This window comes from Portunus trituberculatus, chromosome 24 (genome assembly GCF_017591435.1).
Source record: "Portunus trituberculatus isolate SZX2019 chromosome 24, ASM1759143v1, whole genome shotgun sequence".
Lineage (NCBI taxonomy): Eukaryota > Metazoa > Arthropoda > Malacostraca > Decapoda > Portunidae > Portunus > Portunus trituberculatus.
In genome coordinates this window covers 6,185,755-6,208,484 of record NC_059278.1, presented here as the reverse complement: position 1 = coordinate 6,208,484, position 22,730 = coordinate 6,185,755, and the positions used below count along the sequence as shown (strand labels likewise).

The following is a 22,730-nucleotide window of genomic DNA, read 5'->3' as shown; positions in this document are numbered from 1 at the left end:
CAATTTATATAGTAGTTTTGTTATTGTTAACCTTTACAAATATTTTAACTTATGCTAAACCGGACAGATGCCACTTTCTTAAAATATCTTATATAATGATATACACAAGAATATTTAGAGAGAAAACTTCAAAAATATGCATTCGTAAAAACCTTACATGCACTAAAAATATTGATAAAAGTTAGATTTGTATAAAAATAATGTTTAAAATGTTAAGATAAAAACAAGAGCCTTATTATTAACTGTTCCTAAGGTAATCATGAAGAAACAGCAGTACTATACAATACTGTAGGTTGCTTACAGGACTGAGGTGAGGACCAAAAGGTAGCCTCCTGCCTCCAGATATGACACAATATAGACAACATACAAGTGAAGTTGTAACTACCTTTCTTATCTGACGAGATCTGAAAGATGGACATGTTCTCACTAGCACAGCATCCACCAGTCACCACCCAGCCCTCCTCGCTGCTTCAGCTACAACGGGATCTGCAAAAATTAAAGCTCAATTAAAACTACTTTATAAGTGCACTTCATTTCCCTTCAATACATGAATACAGGTGAGCTTCAAGAAACTCTCACCAGCCTGATGACATGCCATACTTTTTTGCACTACTCACATCAGCTACTTCAATATGAATAAAAACAGTAATCTTTGTAGTTTATCCATACACATTAGCAACTAGTAAACTGGACCAAATGGAAAAACTTATGTCATTGCCAGAAATGTATGGTGCACTGCCACTTGTCATTTTATCCTTTTCTTTTAAAACCAGTACATGAGTGAGGAGTGCTCTTCAAACTTGCTCACCCACAACCCCTGTAAAATGATGCCAAACTAAATGAAACTATGTAAATTTCAAATATTCTCCTCTCAAAAAATCACTAGTCATAGTCAGTGATACACATCGCAAGTAATAACATTTTTCGTCTGATTATTCTTTAAATTCAAGAGGGAAACTTAATATCTCATTCACATAATGTTTGCATTTAGAGAAATTATACTACATCAACTTCTCATAACAATGAATAATATGCTATTGGACACACTGCATCCCTCAATGCAGCACAGTGTGCTTTATGCCATCTGCCACCAGGGCAGCATGTTATGAACCCCCAACCTCTTTCCATTTATCCCCCTTACATCAGTCCCTTTGAGGAAATGACCTACACTGCCATCAGAAAAGAGAGTGAGTCTCATGGTCCCAATGACCCTGGATCAATTTGCTCCCAGAGACCCAGTCAGGAAAAAAAAATGGGATTTGAAAGAGTACAGTAGAGATGTTGGTAGAGAGAAAATAAATACAGCACTGGCTTGTGAAAAGTTGAACAGGAAAGATTATAGAAGGGAATATATGAAAAAAAGTATACTGAAAGAAATTAAAATGACAGGTGGAGAGGAAATAACAGCTAATGGTGTTTAATGCATTTGAAGGTACAATGGCCACAGCAGCAATACAGATGGTAGAATATAAAAGGCTTGTGGATCAACAGCTGAAATTGTGAAGGCTATACAAGTGAAAAGTGAAAATAATTCAACAAATGTCCAAGAGGAAACCAAAATTTAAAAAAAAATTAATGTCTTAAAATAGGAAAGTGAAGGATTTAATTAGAAAAAGTAAAGGAAAATGTATCAAGTTCATCAATGAGAGACAATTAACAAAAAGTAAAAGATAAAAAGTTATTCTCAAAAGAAGTTAAGAGATGGAAGATAGAAGAACATATGAGTATGGAAATGGAGAGAGGAAAGAGTTCCTGTAGGTAGCAGGGAGGAAGTGGAAGGTTTATGGAAAAGCCATTTAGATTGTTTAGAATGAGGAGACACAGTAAAGGAAGCAAGAGTGTTTTGTATGATATAATCAGGTGGCAAGTGTGCATTTATGAAGAGAACTGGAAGGGAGAAAGTAGAAAAAGTTGTCAGAAATATACATGCATCAACATCTAACAGAACAAAGATAAACGATGATGGGTATTAATATCAATTCATTTAAAATCCACACCTTAAAGAATAGATTAAATAGCAATGGTCTGGATTTGAACAAAATCTAAACACCTGAAATCAAGTGTTCCTAAGCCCACTACAAACACAGCATAGTTACGCTCCAGCTATCACAGCAGTCACTCAGTTACTCTCATAGAGCAGTTCTACTCAACCAACAATTGCTCCAACACAGCCATTCTAGCAATGTACTATAGCTCAAAGGCCTGTGCTATTTTCACTAAGCCCTAACATTACCCTAACATTGGGTAAATTCCCTATACATATAACCTGGCTTTGGTGTCCAAATGCTAACATAAAACTGCCACAAAACGATTATTTGACTAAAGTGATAAAGCTGCAAACACTTATGTAATCTACCTATCTCTCTATCTCCCTGATACCCCATGGTGAAAAACTACAACAATTTCAACATAAATGGTGTGAGTGAGGCCAAGAGAAAGGACAGCTAGGCAAAAATGGAAAATGTTCATTAAGACATTAGGAAATGTACGTACACTATCATGCCAAAAAATGCACTAAACTAATTTGACAACACTACTGAGCAGAAAAAGAAACATGGGATGATGATCTGTGTGTGTGTGTGTGTGTGTGTGTGTGTGTGTGTGTGTGTGTGTGTGTGTGTGTGTGTGTGTGTGTGTGTGTGTGTGTGTGTGTGTGTGTGTGTGTGTGTGTGTGTGTGTGTATTCACCTAGTCGTATTCACCTAGTTGTAATTTTACAGGGCCTGGGTATCATACTCGTGTGGCCCCGTCTCCATATCTACACACATCCAACTTTCTTTTAAAACTATGCACACTCCTCGCTGACACCATCTCCTCACTCAAACTATTCCACACCTCCACACATCTCTGTGGGAAACTATATTTCTTCACATCCTTCAAGCATATTCCCTTGGCTATCTTTTACTATGCGATCTCGTAGTTCTATTTAAATTTTCCTCTCTCAACATCATTTGCTCATTATCCACTTCATCCAAACCGTTCAACAGTTTATAAACCTGTATTAAATCTCCTCTTTCTCTTCTTTGTTCCAAGGTAAGCAAATTCATTTCTTTTAATCTCTCCTCATAGGTCATTTCTGCCAATTCCAGAACCATTTTTGTTGCCATTCTCTGCAATCTCTCCAACTTCCTTATATGCTTCTTTTTATAAGGGGACCAAACCACCCAGCATATTCCAATCTTGGTCTAATTACCATACTAATTAATTTCTTCATCATATCTTTATCCATATAATGAAAGGCTAATCCAATATTTCTAATCAAATTATATGTTTCTCCAAACATCTTGTCAATATGAGCCTCAAACTGCCCATGGTCTTGTATTATCACTCCCAAATCCTTTTCCTTTTCCACCTTTTTCAACACTACTTCTTCACCCATCTTATATGACCCTCTTGGCCGTCTTCCACTCTTCCCCATCTCCATCACATGACTTTTGCTCAGATTAAATTCCATTTCCCACCTCTTGCTCCACTCCCAAATCTTATCCAGATCTGCCTGTAAAATTTCACAATCTTCTTCACTCTTCACACACCTACACAACTTCGCATCATCCGCAAACAAATTAATATAACTGTTTACTCCTCTGGCATGTCATTAATATATACAAGGAAAAGTATTGGTGCCAGCACTGAACCTTGTGGGACTCCACTCTCCACCACCAACCAGTCCGACTTTGCATCCCTTATTACCGTTCTCATCTCCCTCCATCTCAAGTAGTTTTCCATCCACTTTAACACTTTTCCTTTCAGTCCTCCATAAATCTCTAATTTCCATAGCAGTCTCATGTGAGGTACCTTGTCAAAAGCTTTTTTAAATCCAAATATACACAGTCCATCCATCCTCTCTCTCTTGTATTTTGTCAACCACTCTTGAATAAAAGCTCAGTAGATTTGTTACACATGACCTCCCTTTCCTAAAGCCAAATTGATGATCCGATAATAACTTATGATCCTCCAGGAACCGTATCCAATATTTCTTTATCACCCTCTCACAAATCTTACCGACCACACTTGTTAGAGACACAGGTCTATAGTTAAGAGGCTCTTCCTTACTGCCTCCCTTATAAATGGGCACCACTTCAGCTCTTTTCCACTCTACTGGTACTTCCCTGTTTCTAATGAGCACCTTATAATATCATATAATGGATCAATCAATTCTTCTCTACATTCCTTCAATAATTTGTCTGAAACTTCAATTGGTCCCATCGCTTTATCATCTTTAAGTTCCTACAACATTTCATATAACTCCTTTTTAGGTATCTTAATGTCATCCATGTGCACATTTCTTTCTACATTCTGAGGCTTTACAAACATTGTTTCTTTAGTAAATACTTGTTGAAACCTATTATTTAGCAATTCCACGATATTCTTAGGGTCATCTACTATCCCTTGCTCTCCTTTTAATCTTTCAATGGACTCTCTTTTTAAGTTTACCATTTATGAACCTGTAAAACAATTTTGGATGTTCCTTACTCTTGTCTACAATATCTTTTTCAAATTTTCTTTCTTCCTCCCTCCTTACCCTCACATACTCATTTCTTGCCACTCTATAATTCTCCTTATTTAGTATATTCCTGCTTTTTCCATCTTTTCCAAGCCACATCTCTCTTTTCTTTAGCCTTAACACAAGTTGCATTAAACCAATCCTTTCTTCCTTCCTCTCTCGGTTTATACTTTGGTACAAATTTCATAACTCCTTCTTTATAATATTTCATAAAAATGTCATATTTTTTTTGCACTTCTCTGATTTGTAATATCTCCTCCCAATCTAATGTTCTGAAATAATTTTTCAAATTTTCTGTGTCCATCTTTCTATAATTCAATCTACCACTCCTGTATGTCTCATCTCTCATTCACTGTGTTATTGCTATCTGCATTTCCATAACCACATGATCACTCTTCCCCAATGGACATTTATATTGTATATCCCCACATAGGTACACTTCTCGTGTTAACACCAAATCCAGTCTAGCTGGTTCATCATCTCCTCTATATCTAGTATTTTCTTTCACCCTCTGTTCCATCATATTTTCCATCATTAGATTAAGGAATCTCTCTCCCCATGCTTCCTCTCCAACACCACTTACTAGATTTTCCCAATCCACCTCCTTACAATTAAAATCTCCTACTAGTATCACCTTTCTTTTTCCAGATAATACACTTTCCAAACTCTGTAAAGTATCCTTGATCATATTGTTGTATTCCCTTAATGTCCAAGAATTTGTTTTAGGAGGTACATAGGTCACCATGATTATTAATTCTTTTCCATCACTTTCCACATTTAATTTCTTCGTCATAATCATAACTCCTCCTCCACCTTTCTTCTATCCTTTTCTATCCTATTTTGTCTTCAAACACACTATATCTTTATCAATGTTTCCTTATTCTTCATAACATTAACCAGTTCCTTAGACCTTTCATTTTTTTTGTCTTCATTCAACTGATCTTTAATTATTTCTTGATTTTTGAACAGATCCTTAATTCTCTTAGGCTTATATGTTATATTTTGTTCTTTCATCCCAAATATTAACACACTCTTCTTCTTTTCTGCTATTTCTCTTATCAATGTTTCCTTATTCTTCAACATTAACCAGTTCCTTGGACCTTTCTTTTTGTCTTTTCTGATCTTTAATTATTTCTTGTAATCCAACCATCTCAGCTTCCCTCGACTCAGTCCATTGTGTTTTCTTCAGTTCCCATTCCCTTTTAAACCTTTCACTTTGCTCACTGATCATTTCCTTAAAGTCATCTTTCTCCTTTACGACTTTCTCCATTTTCTCCTCCAACCGTCTCTTATATTTTTCAACCTCCACTCTCAAGTGTGCATTCTCATCCACCAATCGTTTTTCATTTTCCTCCAGTCTCTTAACTCTTTCCTTCAAAACCTTGCGGAATTCTCTATCCTGCTCCTCCTCACTCCTCTGAACTTTTAATTCCTTCAACTCCTCAAATTTCTTTTTTAGCATTACCAATCTTCCTTGCATTGTTGCCCCTGTTGAAGATGGACTCATATTTTGAATGGTTACTTTTGGTTTTGCTCCCTGGGCCTCATCGGAACATTTTGAATTTGGCAACTTATTTTTTATGGGTCTATCCATTTAATTTCACTCTTCCTGGGAGCGTGTGGGTGTGTGGTGGTGTGCACTGGCGGTCAGGCCTGGTAGCTTTGTGTGTGTGGTGGGATGCGTTGGCGGCTGTTTATGGCTGGCCTTTGTGTGGTTTCTGCGCTGTCGTTTGGAGTGTGGAGGTTCCAACACCTCCGATCACTCTTATGTACACGCCACCAGGCTACACTCACTTTGTACATTCGTTCACTCGCTCTGGTTGCCCTTTTGTACTAGAAACGGTTCTCACTCCAAGCACATTGTTTTTAGAGAGAGAGTGTGTGTGTGTGTGTGTGTGTGTGTGTGTGTGTGTGTGTGTGTGTGTGTGTGTGTGTGTGTGTGTGTGTGTGTGTGTGTGTGTGTGTGTGTGTGTGTGTGTGTGTGTGTGTGTGTGTGTGTGTGTGTGTGTGTGTGTGTGTGTGTGTGTGTGTATATATATTTACCTAGTTGTATTGACATAGTTGTACTGTACAGGATTTGAGTGGGGGCTCATAGTGTCCTGTCTCCATATCTTTATTTATCTAATTTTTCTTTAAAGTTATGCACACTATGTGCTGCAACAATTCCATTATCCAATGCATTCCATTTTTTCCACTGTTCTGTGTGGAAAACTGTATTTTCCAACATCCTTCACACACTGCCTCATCCTGATCTTCTTTTCATGTCCCCTTATCCTTCCATCTCCTTCCATCAACATCACCAGGTCTTCTTTGTCTATCTTTTCAATATCATTTACTATCTTATATTTTGTTGTTATGTCCCCACATTCTCTTCTATATTGTAAGGTTGGCAGTCCCATTTCCTTCATTCGTTCTTCATATGTGAGGTCCTTTAATTCCGACACCATCTTTGTAGCAATATTCTGTATCATTTCAAATTTTCTTATATCCTTTTTAGAGCTCAGAGACCATACCACTGCTGCATATTCCAGCCTTGGGCATATCATGCTTGTAATGATTTTTCATCATATCTTTATCCATGTAATGAAATGTCACTCTTATATTATAGTCCAAATATCTTGCTTATGTGTTTATCACAGCTCAGATTTTCTTGTATGGTCTTTCCAAGATCTTTTTCCTCTTTAGTCTTCATTATTTGTTCCTCTCCCATCAAATAGTTCCATACTGGTCTTCTTACTCTTTCCTAGTTCCATTATGTGGCATTTTTTGGCATTAAACTCCAATTTCCTCCAATCATATATCTTGTTTAAATCTTCCTGCAACAGCAGACAGTCCTCTCTGGTTTTGATAACTCTTAGCACTTTGCATCATCAGCAAATAAATTTATATAACTGTTTATCCCAATGTGAATGTCGTTTACATAAACTTGAAACATAATGGGAGCTAACACTGACCCTTGTGGCACTCCGCTAGTTAATTTACTCCAAGATGAGTATGTATCTCTGATCACAGTTCTCATTTCCGTATCTTTCAAATAATCTCTTGTCCATTCGAGCAAGGTTCCACGCTGTCCTCCTATGTTCTCTAGTTTCCAAAGAAGTCTTCCATGTGGGACTTTATCAAAAGCCTTTTTAATGTCCAGGTATACTGTGTCTACCCATCCATCTCTGTTTTCAAGTCCTGCAATAACTCTCGAGTAGAAGCTAATAAGTTTGATACACATCCCTGTCTTGAGCCCAAATTGTCTGTTCGATATGACTTGCTCCTCTTCTAGAAACTTAACCCACTTTTCTTTGATAATTATTTCACTTAATTTCCCTATGATACTTGCAAGTGACACTGGTCTGTAGTTTAGTGGTTCAGCTGCCTTTCCTCCTTTAAATATCAGTATTACACTGACTTGCTTCCACTCTAGTGGATTTTCCCTTCATTTACTGAACTTTTAATTATTTCCTAAATTGGATCCAGTAATTGTTCTTTACATTCTTTTAACACCCAGCCTGATACACCATCTGGCCCCATTGCTTTCCTAACTTCCAACTTGTCCAGTAATCTTCCAATATCCTCTTTGTGCAATGCAATCTCCAGTAATTCTTGGCAATCCAATGTCCTATTAGGTTCTGCGAAATCATCTTCTGCAGTGAATACTGTTTTGAAGCCCTCATTCATTATTTCACACATTTCCTTTTCTGTTTGTTATGCCTTCCCTTCCTTAATTACTTTTTTCAATTGTTTCCTTATTCTTTGTTTTGCCGTTTATAAACTTGTAGAAAAGTTTGGGTTCATCTTTCCTTTTCCATTACATCTTTCTCAAAATTTCTTTCTTCTTCTCTCCTTACTCTAATACATTCATTTCTAGCATCTTTGTACTGCCAACTGTTATAGTCATTTCCCTGCTTTAAGAGTTTCTTCCATGCTTTATCTTTTGTCTTTTTTTGGTTGTATGCATCTACCATTGTACCAAGCATGTATTTTTTTTCTGGACTCTATAAACAGGAACAAACTTTATACTCCTTCATTGTATTTCTGTAAGAATATATCATATTTCTCTTGTACAGTCTTTCTGCATATAATATTACTCCACTCAATATCAGCAAAATAACTCCTTAATTTTTCAAAATCTGCTTTTGCATAATTTAATCTCTCTCCTTTATAATCTTCTCTGTAACTTATCTCATCTTCCTCCTGCATTTGCATCTCTAATGTCACATGATCACTTTTCCCCATTGGACTAAGGTATTGTATGATTGGAGGAGATTCTGGTTTTTTTGTGAAAACTAAGTCAAGCAACAACGGTTCTTCTTACCCCCTGTACATTGTTGACTCCTCCACCCACTGGTCCATTGTATTCACCATAGTCAACTGTAACACTTTCTCGCTCCACTGCCCAACATTATTCATTACCTCCATCTCTCTCCAGTTTATTTTTTTACTGTTAAAGTCTCCAACTGAGAGTATTTTTCTATCTCTTCTTATCATGTTATCTAGGCACTTTATCGTCTCTCTCTGCATATCTTTATGTTCTTTTGTTCCCCATGTATTAGTCTTTGGTGGAACATATGTAACTATAATTTTTCTTCTCTTCAAATCTTCTGTTCTGATTGTTACTCCCATTACTTCCACTTTGTCCTCACTATATTGCACATCCTCCATACATATACTATCACGAACCATTATTAGCACTCCTCCTCCCCCTTTATCCTTCCTGTCCCTCCTCCAGGTATTATACCCATCCTCTTTAAAGTCAACATGGATTTCTTTTTTCAGTTTTGTTTCAACGATGCACATTACATCCAGCTTTTTCTCTTTCAAATAATCCCAAACTTCCAATATACTTGATAACGACCCATCTATGTTAGTATAAGTTTCTCTTAATTTATTGCCTCCATAACCTCCTCTTTTTTCCTTAGGTACCACTTCTTTAGTCTCATATCCTGAACCCTCCAATAAAAATTCTTCTTCTCTATTTCTGTCCTTCTCTCATTTTTTTTCCTTAGCTTTTCTTAACACTTTTTCCTTTTCCCTTTCCTCTAAGTTCTTATCTCTTTTTATCTATATTTCCTTGTGATCTACATCATCGGCCAGCTTCTCTTTTCTAGCCATAATTTCCTCTACAGCCACTTGAGATGTCATTTTCACCTTCATTAGTCTCCTACCCCTTCACTATATCTTCCCAGCCTAATCACTTCCTCCACCTCCTCGTCAATTTCTTGTGTGTGTGTATGTGTGCGTGTGTTAACCATGGTCAACTGTTGGTCACCCAGTCAACCATTTGCTTATAGAATGAGTACAGAGCTCATACTGACTGATCTTTAGGTAGGAATGAAACCACAACACACCAAGAGAGTGAGGTTACAATCCGCAGGTTTGATGTTTGATGTATCTTCACTTGCATCTGCACAGTATTGTGGTTAACACAAGACAGAATAAGGAAGAAGTAAGAACTAAAGATGACAGAAAAGTACAAAGAACAAATGGAGAAATAATGTGAAATTGGCAGAAAACAAGACAATTACCCACTGGAAGATGAATCACACCAGATGTCAAGAACAAGGGAACCCTGGAGAAGAAATCACACAACAAACATGTGCACAATTCACAAGAAAGAGATAATAAACAAGAAGTATATTGAGGACAATGTGGAGAAAGTGATCAGAAAAAAAAAGTTAGAAAAGTTGGCCAAGAAGCAATTGAGGCACAAGGAGAAAGAAAGATTAGCCTACAAGAAAACAGTTTATATATGAATAGTGAGACAGGAAAATTTGAGTATCAGACAGAGAGGCAGAGTTTCCAGAGGGCATGACCAGGGCAAAGGCAAGATGAATGAAACAGTTTAAGCAAGTATAATGCAGTCTAGAAATCAAGTACATATTCTATGAAAACAAGGAAAATGAATAATTATTGTAGGACATGTACATACATGTTGCTTTGTTTTGTGTGGTAAAGATTTGTATGATATACAAAGATCAACTTATGCAAATTGATGTAATGCTAACATCATGTGTTACTTTAAGTGAACATTACCAAATTACATCAATCAAATATAAATTTATGAACTTGATATTGTAGGTTTCATGTTTGACAATCAATACTACATTAATTACTGAATAATTGATGTTTCAAGAGAGATGCATAGTGATATCAAATAACTTTGAACAAATTTAAGATATATGAGGATAACATTTTTTATGGTGATTCACAAGAAATGTAAATAGCATTGATTGAATGAAATTTGAAAGTGCAGTTTAGAATTAATGTCATCTATGATCCATGCAACACCTCAGTCGTGCCATTATTATTACATAGCAGAAAGTCTCATGCTTCCAATTTTGAGCATTGTTTACAGTTACTATGTCTGTTTGGACAATGGTACTGGTAAGTAATGGAATGACCTATTCAGGCATCTTTAGAGCTTTGGGAATCATGAGAATACTAGAAAAAAATTGTGAGATGTCTGAAGACACCCAAGAACACAACACTGTATTGCTTTACACTCTTGTGAGGAAAACTGATTTGATATATAAGTGATGCGTATAAAAATATGAGATACAGTAACAATACCTGATACATACTTACTTTTGTACCACAAGTGTTGGTTTTCACACTCCATGATGTACTAAGCATCTTTACTGATGGTTATGTCAAGTAGAGCTCCTAGTTCTTCATCATCAATATCTTGAAGCATTGCAAACTCCTCATCACTGTCCTCCTCCTCTGGATCATGATCAATGTCATTCACCTGAGAAAAGAAAGAAAACATTTTCACCATAAAAACAAATCTGTAAATCTTTGCACTGAGTTGTATGTTAACTGCCACACAAAGCATCTCAATGCTTCCACCTGTCCAGCAATCAAACACTCTTTAGTCTAATTTCCATTCCCTTTTAAAATACCATATATTTCAGCATATAAGATGACACTGAATCACTTTAAAAAGACAAGACGGATTCCCAATACATCAGACAGAAAAGAGCTACCTCAAAATTTTATGCAAAATACCATTGCAAATAAACAACTTTATATTATGACTTTTGGGAAAGTTTAACAGTAAAACAGAAACCCATTTTGAGAAAATGCACAGAAACAAATTCCCATTAAAAATGTGTGAACAAAATCTGATGTACTAGAATACTCTGCTGGCAAAGTTTACAAATGGACAAAGTAGGAGGATGTGCAAATATTCCTTGGTTTTTACAACACTGAAGAAGCTAAAGAACCCTTCAAGGCATCAAATCCAAGCTAAGCAGCAAAGGAAAAAAAAGGAAATTAATCTCTCCTGCTTGCAATGTTCTAGAAACAAAATACAGATAAACACTAATCAAAATTTCAAGAATGTCAGTCTGTCCAATGAAAAGAAACATGACATATATGAGAGAAATATGGCTGACAGCCTAAGACAAATAGGTAGCAGAGGCAAAGATTTGTTTACATTTAGAAAACGAATCATACAGCACATAATCTTACACCATCTTTGTCTATTCATCCTTTTCATGACAACAAAAAAAAAAAAAAAAAAAAAAAAAAAAAAAAAACACCAGGAGGAAATTTCATTAAATAAGAGGATGTATTTTTTATTGGGGGAAGCCCTGTATCAGCCATCATCATTCTTTCATCATTAACGTACCATGTGTTCTTTCTTTCTCTCTCTCTTCCCTCTCTGTTCCACATGTGTATCTTAAAAACACTCCGCTCCTTCCTCCAGTTTTCCCTAGAAACCTCACAGGTTAGATTCCTTCCTCTAGCCTGACCTTTTCTGATGGGCCAAGTTCTGCCACCTGATTGGTTCATTCTTCTTAGTTCTCATTGCCCCAAATCTGTCCATCTCAGCTCTCCCATTGGTTATCTTCTATTTTCTGTTTCTCCTATTCCGATCTCCCATTCCCACATAAATACGATCCTCATCTTTTCCTCACCCTCATTCACCCTTCGCTGCTCATTCCGATTCATTCCCTCTCTCACTCTTGTGCCAGACTCACTCTCATTCAAGTCACTCACTCTCGTTGGCATCTGAATACTCACTCAGCACTCACATTGTCATCTCATCACACAAGTCAAGTTATCTATCGTCAAGCTATGCTGTGTATCCAAAGTAATGTATCATACCAAATCCAAATCCCCACGATTCACAGTAGATGAATCTTCCACCAAATACCCACACACCTCCAGCCTTCATCTCTAAGTCCACAGCTACCTATACAAGTGGTGACCAGGAAATCAACACCAGTGTAAGTGGTAAGCAGTGGGAAATCAACTAATACAAGAGGCGGCAGCTCAACTAACATACTCAATAAAGAGCATGCATAAAAAATATATTTGTTAAGCAGACAGCCTTCCACGTCACAGCACTGCAACATTAATTTTCCATCTGAATTGTCATCTTTTAACTCCAATCCGGAGGATATAAGGAGTTTATAATATTGCCATCAGACATTATTCTTTGTTATTAAAATATATCTGAAGCCAATCACATATGAATTCAGTAGAAAATGCGCACCACAAATCGAGATACACTAGTGCTGTAAGAATATCATAAGTGGTCATTGATCCAATTAAACATATGCCAAGTAGCTATGAATAAAATTAGTAATGGTATTACAAGAAAGAGCACAGTAAGGGGCCTTCACTACCTCCACCTCTGTGCTGTCCCACAATGGATCATACATCTGCAGATCTGTCTGCGTTGTATCAACCTCCACCGTCACTTTGCCATTTCTCAGCTTTATAATGACAAATTTTCCAAATGCTGCTTTCATTGCTGAATTGATAGCAAACCTGGAATTTTGAAATTTTTTAAAAATTTTCTGCACTGTAGATTTCATCTTTTTATGTGAAAGAGGCACCAATCAAGAGCAACAAAATTATGAAAAGAAGCAGGTTGCTTTTATAACAATATATGGTGTCAAGTACACATGATATTATGGGAATAAATACAACTTCATATATGTACATATAACATGCTGGAAGTATAACATTAATCGTCTATGATATTGTTCACTGCTCAAAAACTGTGATGTGCATAATCAAGTTGTATCTTGCAAGATTTACCTTCGTGCACATGCTACAGACTGTCCTCTGCCTTGTGGGGACTGTGTGGTGCATGGTGCTTCACCCAGGCCAAGACCCTCGCTGCATAGCCCTTCCTTTGGCATTCTGACCCGTACTAAACATATGTATCGCACCGAGTCTTTTTGTTCTTCATCATCCCTTTCAAGCTGCAAAACAAAGAAAATTTATCACATGAAAACTGTTTATTCCATTTTGAGGTTAACCAGATAATGACTCAAACATATGGCGTATTAGAAGACTTTTATGATTTAGTGATAACTGATAGAATATAATGTGAATTTGAGTTAGAATAATAAATGAGAAGAAACTACATAACTTTCAATATTTGATCATTTGATCAATAGCATGGCACGTACAATGGGTAACGAAAATACTGGGGTACAGGGCTAACTTAGTATCATTTCAGATGTTCCTGGTAACAATAGTAACAGACATCCTACGGAGCAATTTTGAGACCTTGGAGGCATCCAGGCAACCCTCAAGGTCATATGGTAGTAGGAGGAAGAATTAGGAGGGTTTAGCTTGTTCTGGTATCCTGTAGGAAGAGGTTGTTTGCTGCTGCTTGAAGCACTCCCACAATATTACAATTAAGTGCAGTGCATCCATAATGATCTGACATCCTTTTACTAGTATAGAAGGCAGAGGTGGGTTGCATTTCCCACCATAGAGCATTACTATGAATGTTAAATATATCATGGTGCTTAATGATCATGCAGGACAACTATGCTAATCATGGCATCCCATATCCCACTGCTAAAGAATGAACATGACTGCAATACTAATGTTTTGGAGTGAACCTACCAAATCTTATTTTGAACACAAAGAAAAATACATAAAAAAGATAACAGCAAAGCTGAGAAAAAAAAAAAATTAATAAATAAAATAAATAAATAAAAAAAAAAAAGTGAGAGAAAACTTTCATGAAATCACTGAATGTGTTTGGAGCCAGAATGTGGACTTGTCATACTTTCACCAAGACAGATGTCATCAGGACTAAAATGACGATAGAGTATTAGGGAGCATTTGAGTAGATTTTGTGCTTCCTCTTTTCTAATATCTTTTAAATTCTACATGGTTATAATATATAATATAATAATATATAAAGCAACAAATGGTACATCTGTATCCCAGTATTTTTTGCACCCACTGTGCATGCAATGAACAAAAACTTGAAAAATTGCAAAGCTTATTACATAAACAATCTCGGAGGTCCAGCAGTTGAAGCCAAAGTAATGCATGAGTAGTTCTTGAGACTTATGAAGAGAAAGTCCATGATTTTCAAAGCCATTCAATCTATTCTTTTTCTTGAGTCTTATCCTCCTTCCACCAAATATCATCTTACCACTTTGTCGTAAGACCTCTTCAGCATCAAAAGCTGAGAAATATGCCACATAACCATACCACACATTATCCCTGAAAAGGATATTTTCTTCAAAGTAAAAGTATCATACAATCAATAACTTGTACATTTCATGTCTTATCTTTATGGTTTTCATTATTCACTTGTGCTGTTTTATAAGAAGCAATAAATATTTTCAAAAGAAACTAACTAATGATAGTTATAATCACCATACCCTTCTGCTCCACAGGCCTCTCTCCTGGCCGTCACTCGGTGAATGGGACCATACTGTGCAAACAACTTCCTTATTTCTTGCTGATAAATTGACAAGAAGAATTCAAAGGTTAATGTACTAATAATGAAAAGATTTTATTTAGTAATAAAGTCCTTATCCAGATATACAGTATCATCTGTTCCCTCACTTCACTTTCCCTTGCCATTCTTGTAGGTACGTACAGAATGGGATTGCATATTGTAAAAATAATAAAGTGAACATGATTACTGAACTTAACTGTTCCAATTTCCTGGTTCCATTTTCCTCATCGAAATCAATGTAAAATATTTCAATCCATTCCTGAGAGAACTGTATCTAATAAAGCAACTCAGTACACACCACAGACTCCCTGTAGCAAGTACCCTGTAAAAAGCACTTTTGATCACCTCTCAGCTGGAATAAACAAAGGATCATCACTGCTATAGTAACAGCATCTAACTGACAACAAAACAGCATATGCTGATAATTCCTAATGACATTCATCATGCATCACTAGCTGTCCTGATGGAGGTGAAGTACCACTGTGCTGCAATAAGCTGTTAAAGATGAACAGATGACCAAGTTCATTCCAGAGGTATATGGAGCTAGGCATCAATAATGTGTCCTTCTGGCAGAACCACCACCATCTTCTTCAACAAAAGCTGGCTATCACATTATTTTTGTAACACCAGTCACTAAGAATTCATAGCTTATGAAATGTCAATAACTAGCAATGGATAATAATAACCACTACTTTCATAGAAGACCAAAAAGCAATGCATTAAACCTATATAAGATTTTTCAAGTAAAAATCTATTTTCATCTACATACTACATATAACAATAAAATATTGCTAAACACTCATTTACACAGCAAGCGTGCGTACATGTATCACAACTTTCTGATCTGGAAATGAAAGAAAACAAAAGTTACCACCTTGATTCTCATTCACCTGAGAACTGACCCCACCTTTGTGCCTTTGCATCCACCCACAGGCAGGACACCACAAACCCAAACCTTCCTTCACCTCATGGAGGTATGAGAGGTGATATATATATATATATATATATATATATATATATATATATATATATATATATATATATATATATATATATATATATATATATATGTGAAGATTAGTTTCACTTTAAAATTCTTGTTTGTTATTACACATATTATATATATACCCATAATAATTAAGCATGTACTGCTAAATAGAAACCCAAGTAAAGCACTTTTCACTCCCTGATCAACATTCCAAAACCTAGATGCCCAGCGAAACTCAAACCATGGCTGATGCTCCTACAGTGTAACCTTCCAATACATTCTCCACACCCTAACCCTTCTTTGTGAGTAGGAAATGTTATATGTATTTATAATACTGGTGATATCACTATCAGTAAAAATTAGTACTGGTGACATCCCTTTTGGTGACATCATTATTAAATATCAGTACTGGTGACATCACTAGTAAATATTAACGCTAAAGTTTGTTGGTTTTAGTTCTGGTATCTGTCACACGTGATGCTCTCCAGAATGTCAGCCAGGTGAACACAACTCCCCACTGTGGTGCTCCAACCACAGCAGTAACCTCCCAGGAAACAGCTTAAGCTCATGGGCCCAAGCAAGACTCGATATGCCAACCTTAGCAATGCCAGGCCAGCATGTTACCACTGTAATAGTCAGAGGACTAGAGACATCACCACCAGTGACATCCTTATCAGTAAATAGCAATCAAACAATAGGCCTACTTTAGGATGATAAATATTACATCAATACAATAACCAATAGTATAGAACCTAACTGTAATATCATTATACAAAATATAAGTACAAGGAATTGTATAGAAAAAAAATACAATAATCAACATACTATACATACAATAAAACAAAAAATGCCAACAGTCACTGCAAGTGTGTTAGGCAGATAAAGTGATGTCAGAAGCCAAACCTATCTCACATACCATTGTAACCAAAGAAACATAAAATCACATTATCAATCCACTCACATATGTTATGAATATATCAATGTAAAATATAATATATATGTTCACCCACATTCTACAAGGCAGCACATTAGATAAAGGAATAAAGGCACACCATGTGTCAGTCTGTCTTCATCTGGAAGCATGGCTGGAATTACATAGGAAGTCTGGAAAAAAATCACAGTAATCTTGATGCAGAAGTTCAAAATCAAATTATTACAACAAAGAATTGAGGAAGATGCTTCAGTTGTGGAAAGATAAGAGAAACCTCCCACCAAGTAAATGAGGCTAATGAAAGGAGGAAAGTCTACCTGTGGAAAGAGGGAAAAAAACATCCTATCTGTAAACAGATGCAAGGAGTTGGAATATGAGGCACAGGAGTGGTACAGGTATCACAAATCACCTCAGCTAAACAACTGCTTATCAAAAGCTTATCCAATAATGTACCACCCTTCCCGGTACAGCACATAACCTTGAAGTGACAGTATCCATAGATGCACAACACATGGTGCTGCCAATAACACAGAAGTTGCTGCAGTGTTGCACTGGAGTCCATGGCAGCTTCTATGCTCGTCCCTTCCAAGGCCTCAGTAAACAGCATGTGGTAACCACTTGGACCTGGCTCACTCAACTACTGAAAATCTGAGAAGGGATATGGAGAGAGCTTTGGATATCAGCTCTAACATCTCCATTTTACTCATCTTTAATGCAATACTCTGAGGTGGCTTTAACTTTCCCATGGCTCCATTTCTTCCTCGATGAACTAGAAGACTTCCTAGATTCTTATCTTGCCTTTATCCTCTTAAGGTAAACCTTATATTGAGCACATGAAAATGTACACACATACATAGTAAGAATCCTGTGGACAAAATGCTTCTCTAAATGAGATGCAGTACAGTCAACCCTCGCTATCGCGACTTCGGCTATCGAGTTTTATTGCTATCACGCACCCATGAAAAGCTGCTAAAATTTCATTATCGCGATCTCAGATGCCTGCTATCGCGCGCCCAGCCATGACATCACGGAATATCTGAGCACTCATTGGCCAAAACCGCCTTTTCACCGAGATCAATTCGGCTATCGCGTTTTCGGCTATGGCACGGCTATTTCGGCCCCAATTGGGCGCGATAGCCGAGGGTTAAGTGTACTTGTAATGATCAAGCTTCACTGCAGGGAGACATCTATTGTATTTAACACATATCAGAGTACAACAGTGGCAACATACTAATACAAAGACACAAGTTACACTTGATGAATGTCACTGGCTAGTGACAAAGCCTGAGAGAAAAGCCTCTGGAAAAAACACAGCTGTGAAACATGTCTGTTGAACACCACACAAGTGGGTAATTGGGGTAATGGTGACAACCTGCAACTGGACAGCCAGGAGAGGAGATGATGGGGTCAGTTTTCTTTCATTCCCAAATAATGTAGCAGTGATACAAGTGTATCTTGTGTGAATGAGCATTAAATGATAACTAATAATTATGGGTATTTGTATGTGCAATAACAAACCACATTTGAAACCAAAAATATACTTTATACAAAATGTCTTTGGATGTTAGTTGTAAAGATTCAAATAGAAAATCAAATAAATATAAACAAATAAAAGAAGTAAAAAATGTAAGGAATTATAGTGACTTACATAATGGTGTATTAAATGTAACAAAATACTAATGCAATAACCTTTAGGGGGTGGAGTTGTTGCAGGTGCAGGATCCCAGATTATGAACACTTTGAACTTCACAACATTCCCATAGACTGCAGACATATACTAGACATTAACTATATAGAAAATAAGAAGAAAACAAAATAGAGAAATGAAAATAAAAAAATAATACTATTAGAATATGAAAGAAAATAAAACATTCAGGATGGCTATCACTAATTCAGCATCAACAAGACTTGTAATGTGTTGAAATAGTGATTCTGCTGAATGACAGAGGTCACATTAGAATACTAAGACTTAACCCAACTGTTAACTGCCTCATCCTACCTTTGAAGTACCACATAAACAGCACTAGTTGATAGTGAGTGCAGCAGTACCATTGCTTAACACTTTTCCCTCCAATACCAATTGATAATTCATTTCTAGCCAATAACCACAGTATTGGTATTGTCAACACTGATAACAAAGAAACTGCAATTTGTATTTTTGTTTCTTTGTGATAAAAGTGCCAAAGACCCAAAACTTTATAATTCTCATAACTTTTGCAAACACACACACACTGCTAGCAAAACTTCAACCTAATCTGTTAAGGATAATGTACAATGATTGCACTTTACACAAGGTCTTTGAAAAAGATACAAAATGATCATGCAGCAGGTACAGTAGCACCATAAAAAGCAGCAGTGTATGTTGATGTGCAACAATTCGGGAAATTTTCAAAACACATTAACTTGTACTAAATAAGCTACCCACTTACCTCCAGGTCTTCCTGAGTACCATCCCACCAGAGGCCAGACACAGAAACCTGATGGTCCTTGTCACTGGGGATCCTGAGAGGGATCACGTCCACATCCTGATACCAAGACACCAAGCATAGCTATATTAATTCTAGTCACCATAATTGACTACCCACCTACTTGTCTACTTGCCTATCTAAATTTATGCCTATTATAGAAATCTTACAGAGCTCCTTATAACTACAATTTCTTACAGTTGACCTGAAAGAGGCTTACACCTGTGGCTCCAGATCTTCATTTCCAAATTTTGGTAACATGTGGAAGATCTTAAGTGCTTTATAGTCATAATATAACTCTTGATTTGCCAAGAATTTATCTAGTTTTGCCTCAAATTTTTTTACGAAAGTTGCTGAAACTATCCACTCAAGCAAAAAGTTCCACGTATTTACTACCCTAGTACTACATGGTTTCTATCATATCTTCCCGTGCCCTTCTGTAAGCTTATATTGGTCATTTCAGCTTCCTGAGTCTTTCTTTATAGTTGACTTATTATTTCTGGAACCATCCTCATAGCTATGTGTTGCACATTCTCTATTATACTGATGTCTTTCATGAGGTGAGGATTCCAGACTGAATTTGCATAGCTATTCTAGATGTGGTCTTATTACTGCTTTGAAAACAGCTTTAAAAACTTCAGCATCTAGTGCAACATAAATTCTCCCTATCAACCCAACTACTTTATTGGCTTTATTTGCTTTTCATACCTGATGGTTAGCACAACATAATTTGTCACTGATAATAATCTCCATCTCTTTCCCAGAGTCCACCTTATTTATTTATTTTTTCCCATTTGATAGCCTTGATCTTCGATGGATGTTTTCCCAATTCATATGTATTTGCATTTATCAGCGAAAATTTAATAACCATTTTTTGCTCCAAGAATACATATCTTCTAAATCTTGCTGCAGCTTCTGACAGTCCCATTGCTCTTTGTTAGGCCTAAAGATTTTGGTATCATCTGCATACATGTAAATTTCACTGTCATTTGTTATAATATCTGGGAGATCATTTATAAAAAGAACAAACAGCAAAAGCCCAAGAACAGACCCCTGTGGCACTCCACTTGTCACTGGCTTCCATCTTGATTTTTCTCCCTTCACCACCACTCTTTGATGTCTTTGTGTTAAAAACGCTGCAATCCATTCTCGGAATTTCTTTCCAATACCATAACTATTTATTTTTACTTATTTAAAAGCCTTCTAAGTACAACTCTATCAAAAGACTTTATGAAGTTAGAGTATATCACTTCTGCTTCATCCCCCTCATCAATAACATCAGTCCATTTATCAAGAACTTATATAAGCTGGAACACCGTTGACCATCCTGGGATAAAACCATTTTCTTTTTCACTAAATGAATTATATATCCTCATGTGTGTCATTATCTCATCCCTTATTATGGTCTCAAAGATCTCAAATATAACAGTCGTTAGGTTGACTGGCTGGTAAATCTTACCAATAGCACCTCCTTAAGTATTTTTAAATATCCCCTTCCTCCTCAGCAAGCTTGGAGGCATGTGGGGAATCTTTTGCTTTTTTTTGGGGGGGGGAGAGAAAAATTTTGCAGAATTTGTCCCCCCAAAAAAGTCTACAGGCCCGCCCCCATAGGATCTTTACCCTAACCTAACCAAACCTAACCTAAACATTTTCTAGAAAGGGGTGGCTGCACCCCCCTGAGACCCACCCCCTACACTAGCTGTGGGTTGTGCTCCCCAGATTCCCCCCTAGGGTCTTTGCCCTAACCTAACCAAACCTAACCTAAGCATCTTCAAGCAGGAGGGCCTACATACCCCCTACGCCCCCTAGGATTTTTACCCTAAGCTAAATATCTTCTCCCCAGACCCATCCAAGGACTCCAACGTCACGTTGTACTATGTCACAGTGGCCACATGGTCACCAACACTCGAACACACACATAACTCGCCTTGCTTGTGAACGACGTAACAGGCTTCCTAATTTTGGAAATAATTTTTGAGAGGCACCTACCAAACTTTGAGAACCTGTGTAGGGCACACTAAGGCCGACCACCAAATAAAACACCAAAAAAATGTGTTGGGCATAAACTTCTTCATCACTTAATGTTAGTAATTTACTGCTTCGTTAGGAGATGCTTTTAATAAGATTCAACAAAACCTATCAGAATACAATCCATAATATATATCATGAAAAGGAAAAAAAATATAGCAACAAAAAGGTTATGACATATGGTAAAATCTACTTTTAGGAACTTGTTGATTACGTTAGATGGAGGCATTGTAACGAATTGATTTAAATAGACAGTTAACACAACTTTGGGCATTTCAGACAATTCATATCAAGATAATAATTGTTCACATTCACATACTACATACTTCTGGCCAGTGACTCACAGGCTGTCAATGCCTAATTACCTCACCAACTTAACTTCATCACTGAATTCATACATGGTGTCTCGCAGCAATAATAGGTAAGCGTGAGAAAGTTAACGGTTAAAAAGAAAAAAAATTAGTAATAAAAATCATATCATCTTTCATTAGTATCAAGTCACATCACGGAACAGGATAACCAGCTGGCATATTTACCATTCTGCAGGATCTTCTTAGGTGGTCTAATACAATCATAGTCAAGTTCCAGGTTCCTTTTACATCAGTCTTGTTTTATTGTCTTAATACATTGCAATCTTGTTTCTGCGCATTACTATGGGTAAATAAAGTTCTGACAGTCGTTCACCTGCCCCTTCTCTCCAGCAACACACTCCTAGAGATTTGAAGGACTAGGAAGCAGCTCTCAGGTGACGTTTGTTTACTATCGCGGCTGTAGCGCCAAATCATGTTCCCTGTAAAATCGTGTACAACCTTGACCCCTAATGAGCAAGCGCCAGTCAGGGAAAAATATCGTACCCCGCTGATTGAATGGTTGTCTCTCTCTCTCTCTCTCTCTCATGTTTACAACCGTTTTCTCTGGTGATGCCCTTTCTCTTCATATGAAACGGAAACAAAAATAAAAGCATCTTCCCCCCTCCCAAGCTCTCTTTCTGTCTCATTCGTATTATCTCCCTCTCTTATTCCCTCTCTTTTATTTTCTCCACCTCTTATTCCCTCTCTTTTATTCTCTTCCTCTTTTATTCTCTCTCTCTCTCTC

At 36.8% G+C, this 22,730-nt stretch overlaps 1 protein-coding gene across 3 annotated transcripts; it reads right to left on the bottom strand.

Annotated features, from left to right (window-relative positions):
* Positions 1 to 22,524, bottom strand: LOC123508228 (RAD52 motif-containing protein 1-like). 3 transcript variants are annotated; one of them, XM_045261781.1, is made up of 9 exons: positions 22,308 to 22,524; positions 22,172 to 22,273; positions 19,572 to 19,667; positions 15,144 to 15,223; positions 14,763 to 14,982; positions 13,549 to 13,715; positions 13,131 to 13,275; positions 11,080 to 11,242; positions 1 to 486 (listed from the first exon to the last, which is right to left on the bottom strand). In XM_045261781.1, the coding sequence occupies exons 2-8, from the start codon at positions 22,208 to 22,210 to the stop codon at positions 11,120 to 11,122; spliced, it is 870 nt and encodes a 289-aa protein (XP_045117716.1). In that variant the 5' UTR covers positions 22,211 to 22,273; positions 22,308 to 22,524; the 3' UTR covers positions 1 to 486; positions 11,080 to 11,119. The 3 variants fall into 3 exon arrangements, with proteins under 3 accessions (XP_045117716.1, XP_045117717.1, XP_045117718.1); XM_045261782.1 differs by lacking the exons at positions 19,572 to 19,667; positions 22,172 to 22,273; positions 22,308 to 22,524 and adding exons at positions 17,218 to 17,315; positions 17,621 to 17,790; XM_045261783.1 differs by lacking the exons at positions 14,763 to 14,982; positions 15,144 to 15,223 and having other exon boundaries at positions 22,172 to 22,524.
* Positions 22,525 to 22,730: the final 206 nt, after the last annotated feature.

What these genes read in the sequence shown, in the direction of transcription:
- LOC123508228 (XM_045261781.1), bottom strand. Translation starts at nt 22,210, where the DNA reads ATGATTGTATTAGACCACCTAAGAAGATCCTGCAGAATG. An exon ending in GTACTCAGGAAGACCTGGAG is followed by an intron (nt 15,224 to 19,571) that starts GTAAGTGGGTAG and finishes TCAATTTATCAG; the next exon opens with CAAGAAATAAGGAAGTTGTT. An exon ending in GGGACAGCACAGAGGTGGAG is followed by an intron (nt 11,243 to 13,130) that starts GTAGTGAAGGCC and finishes TTCTTTTCTCAG; the next exon opens with GTGAATGACATTGATCATGA.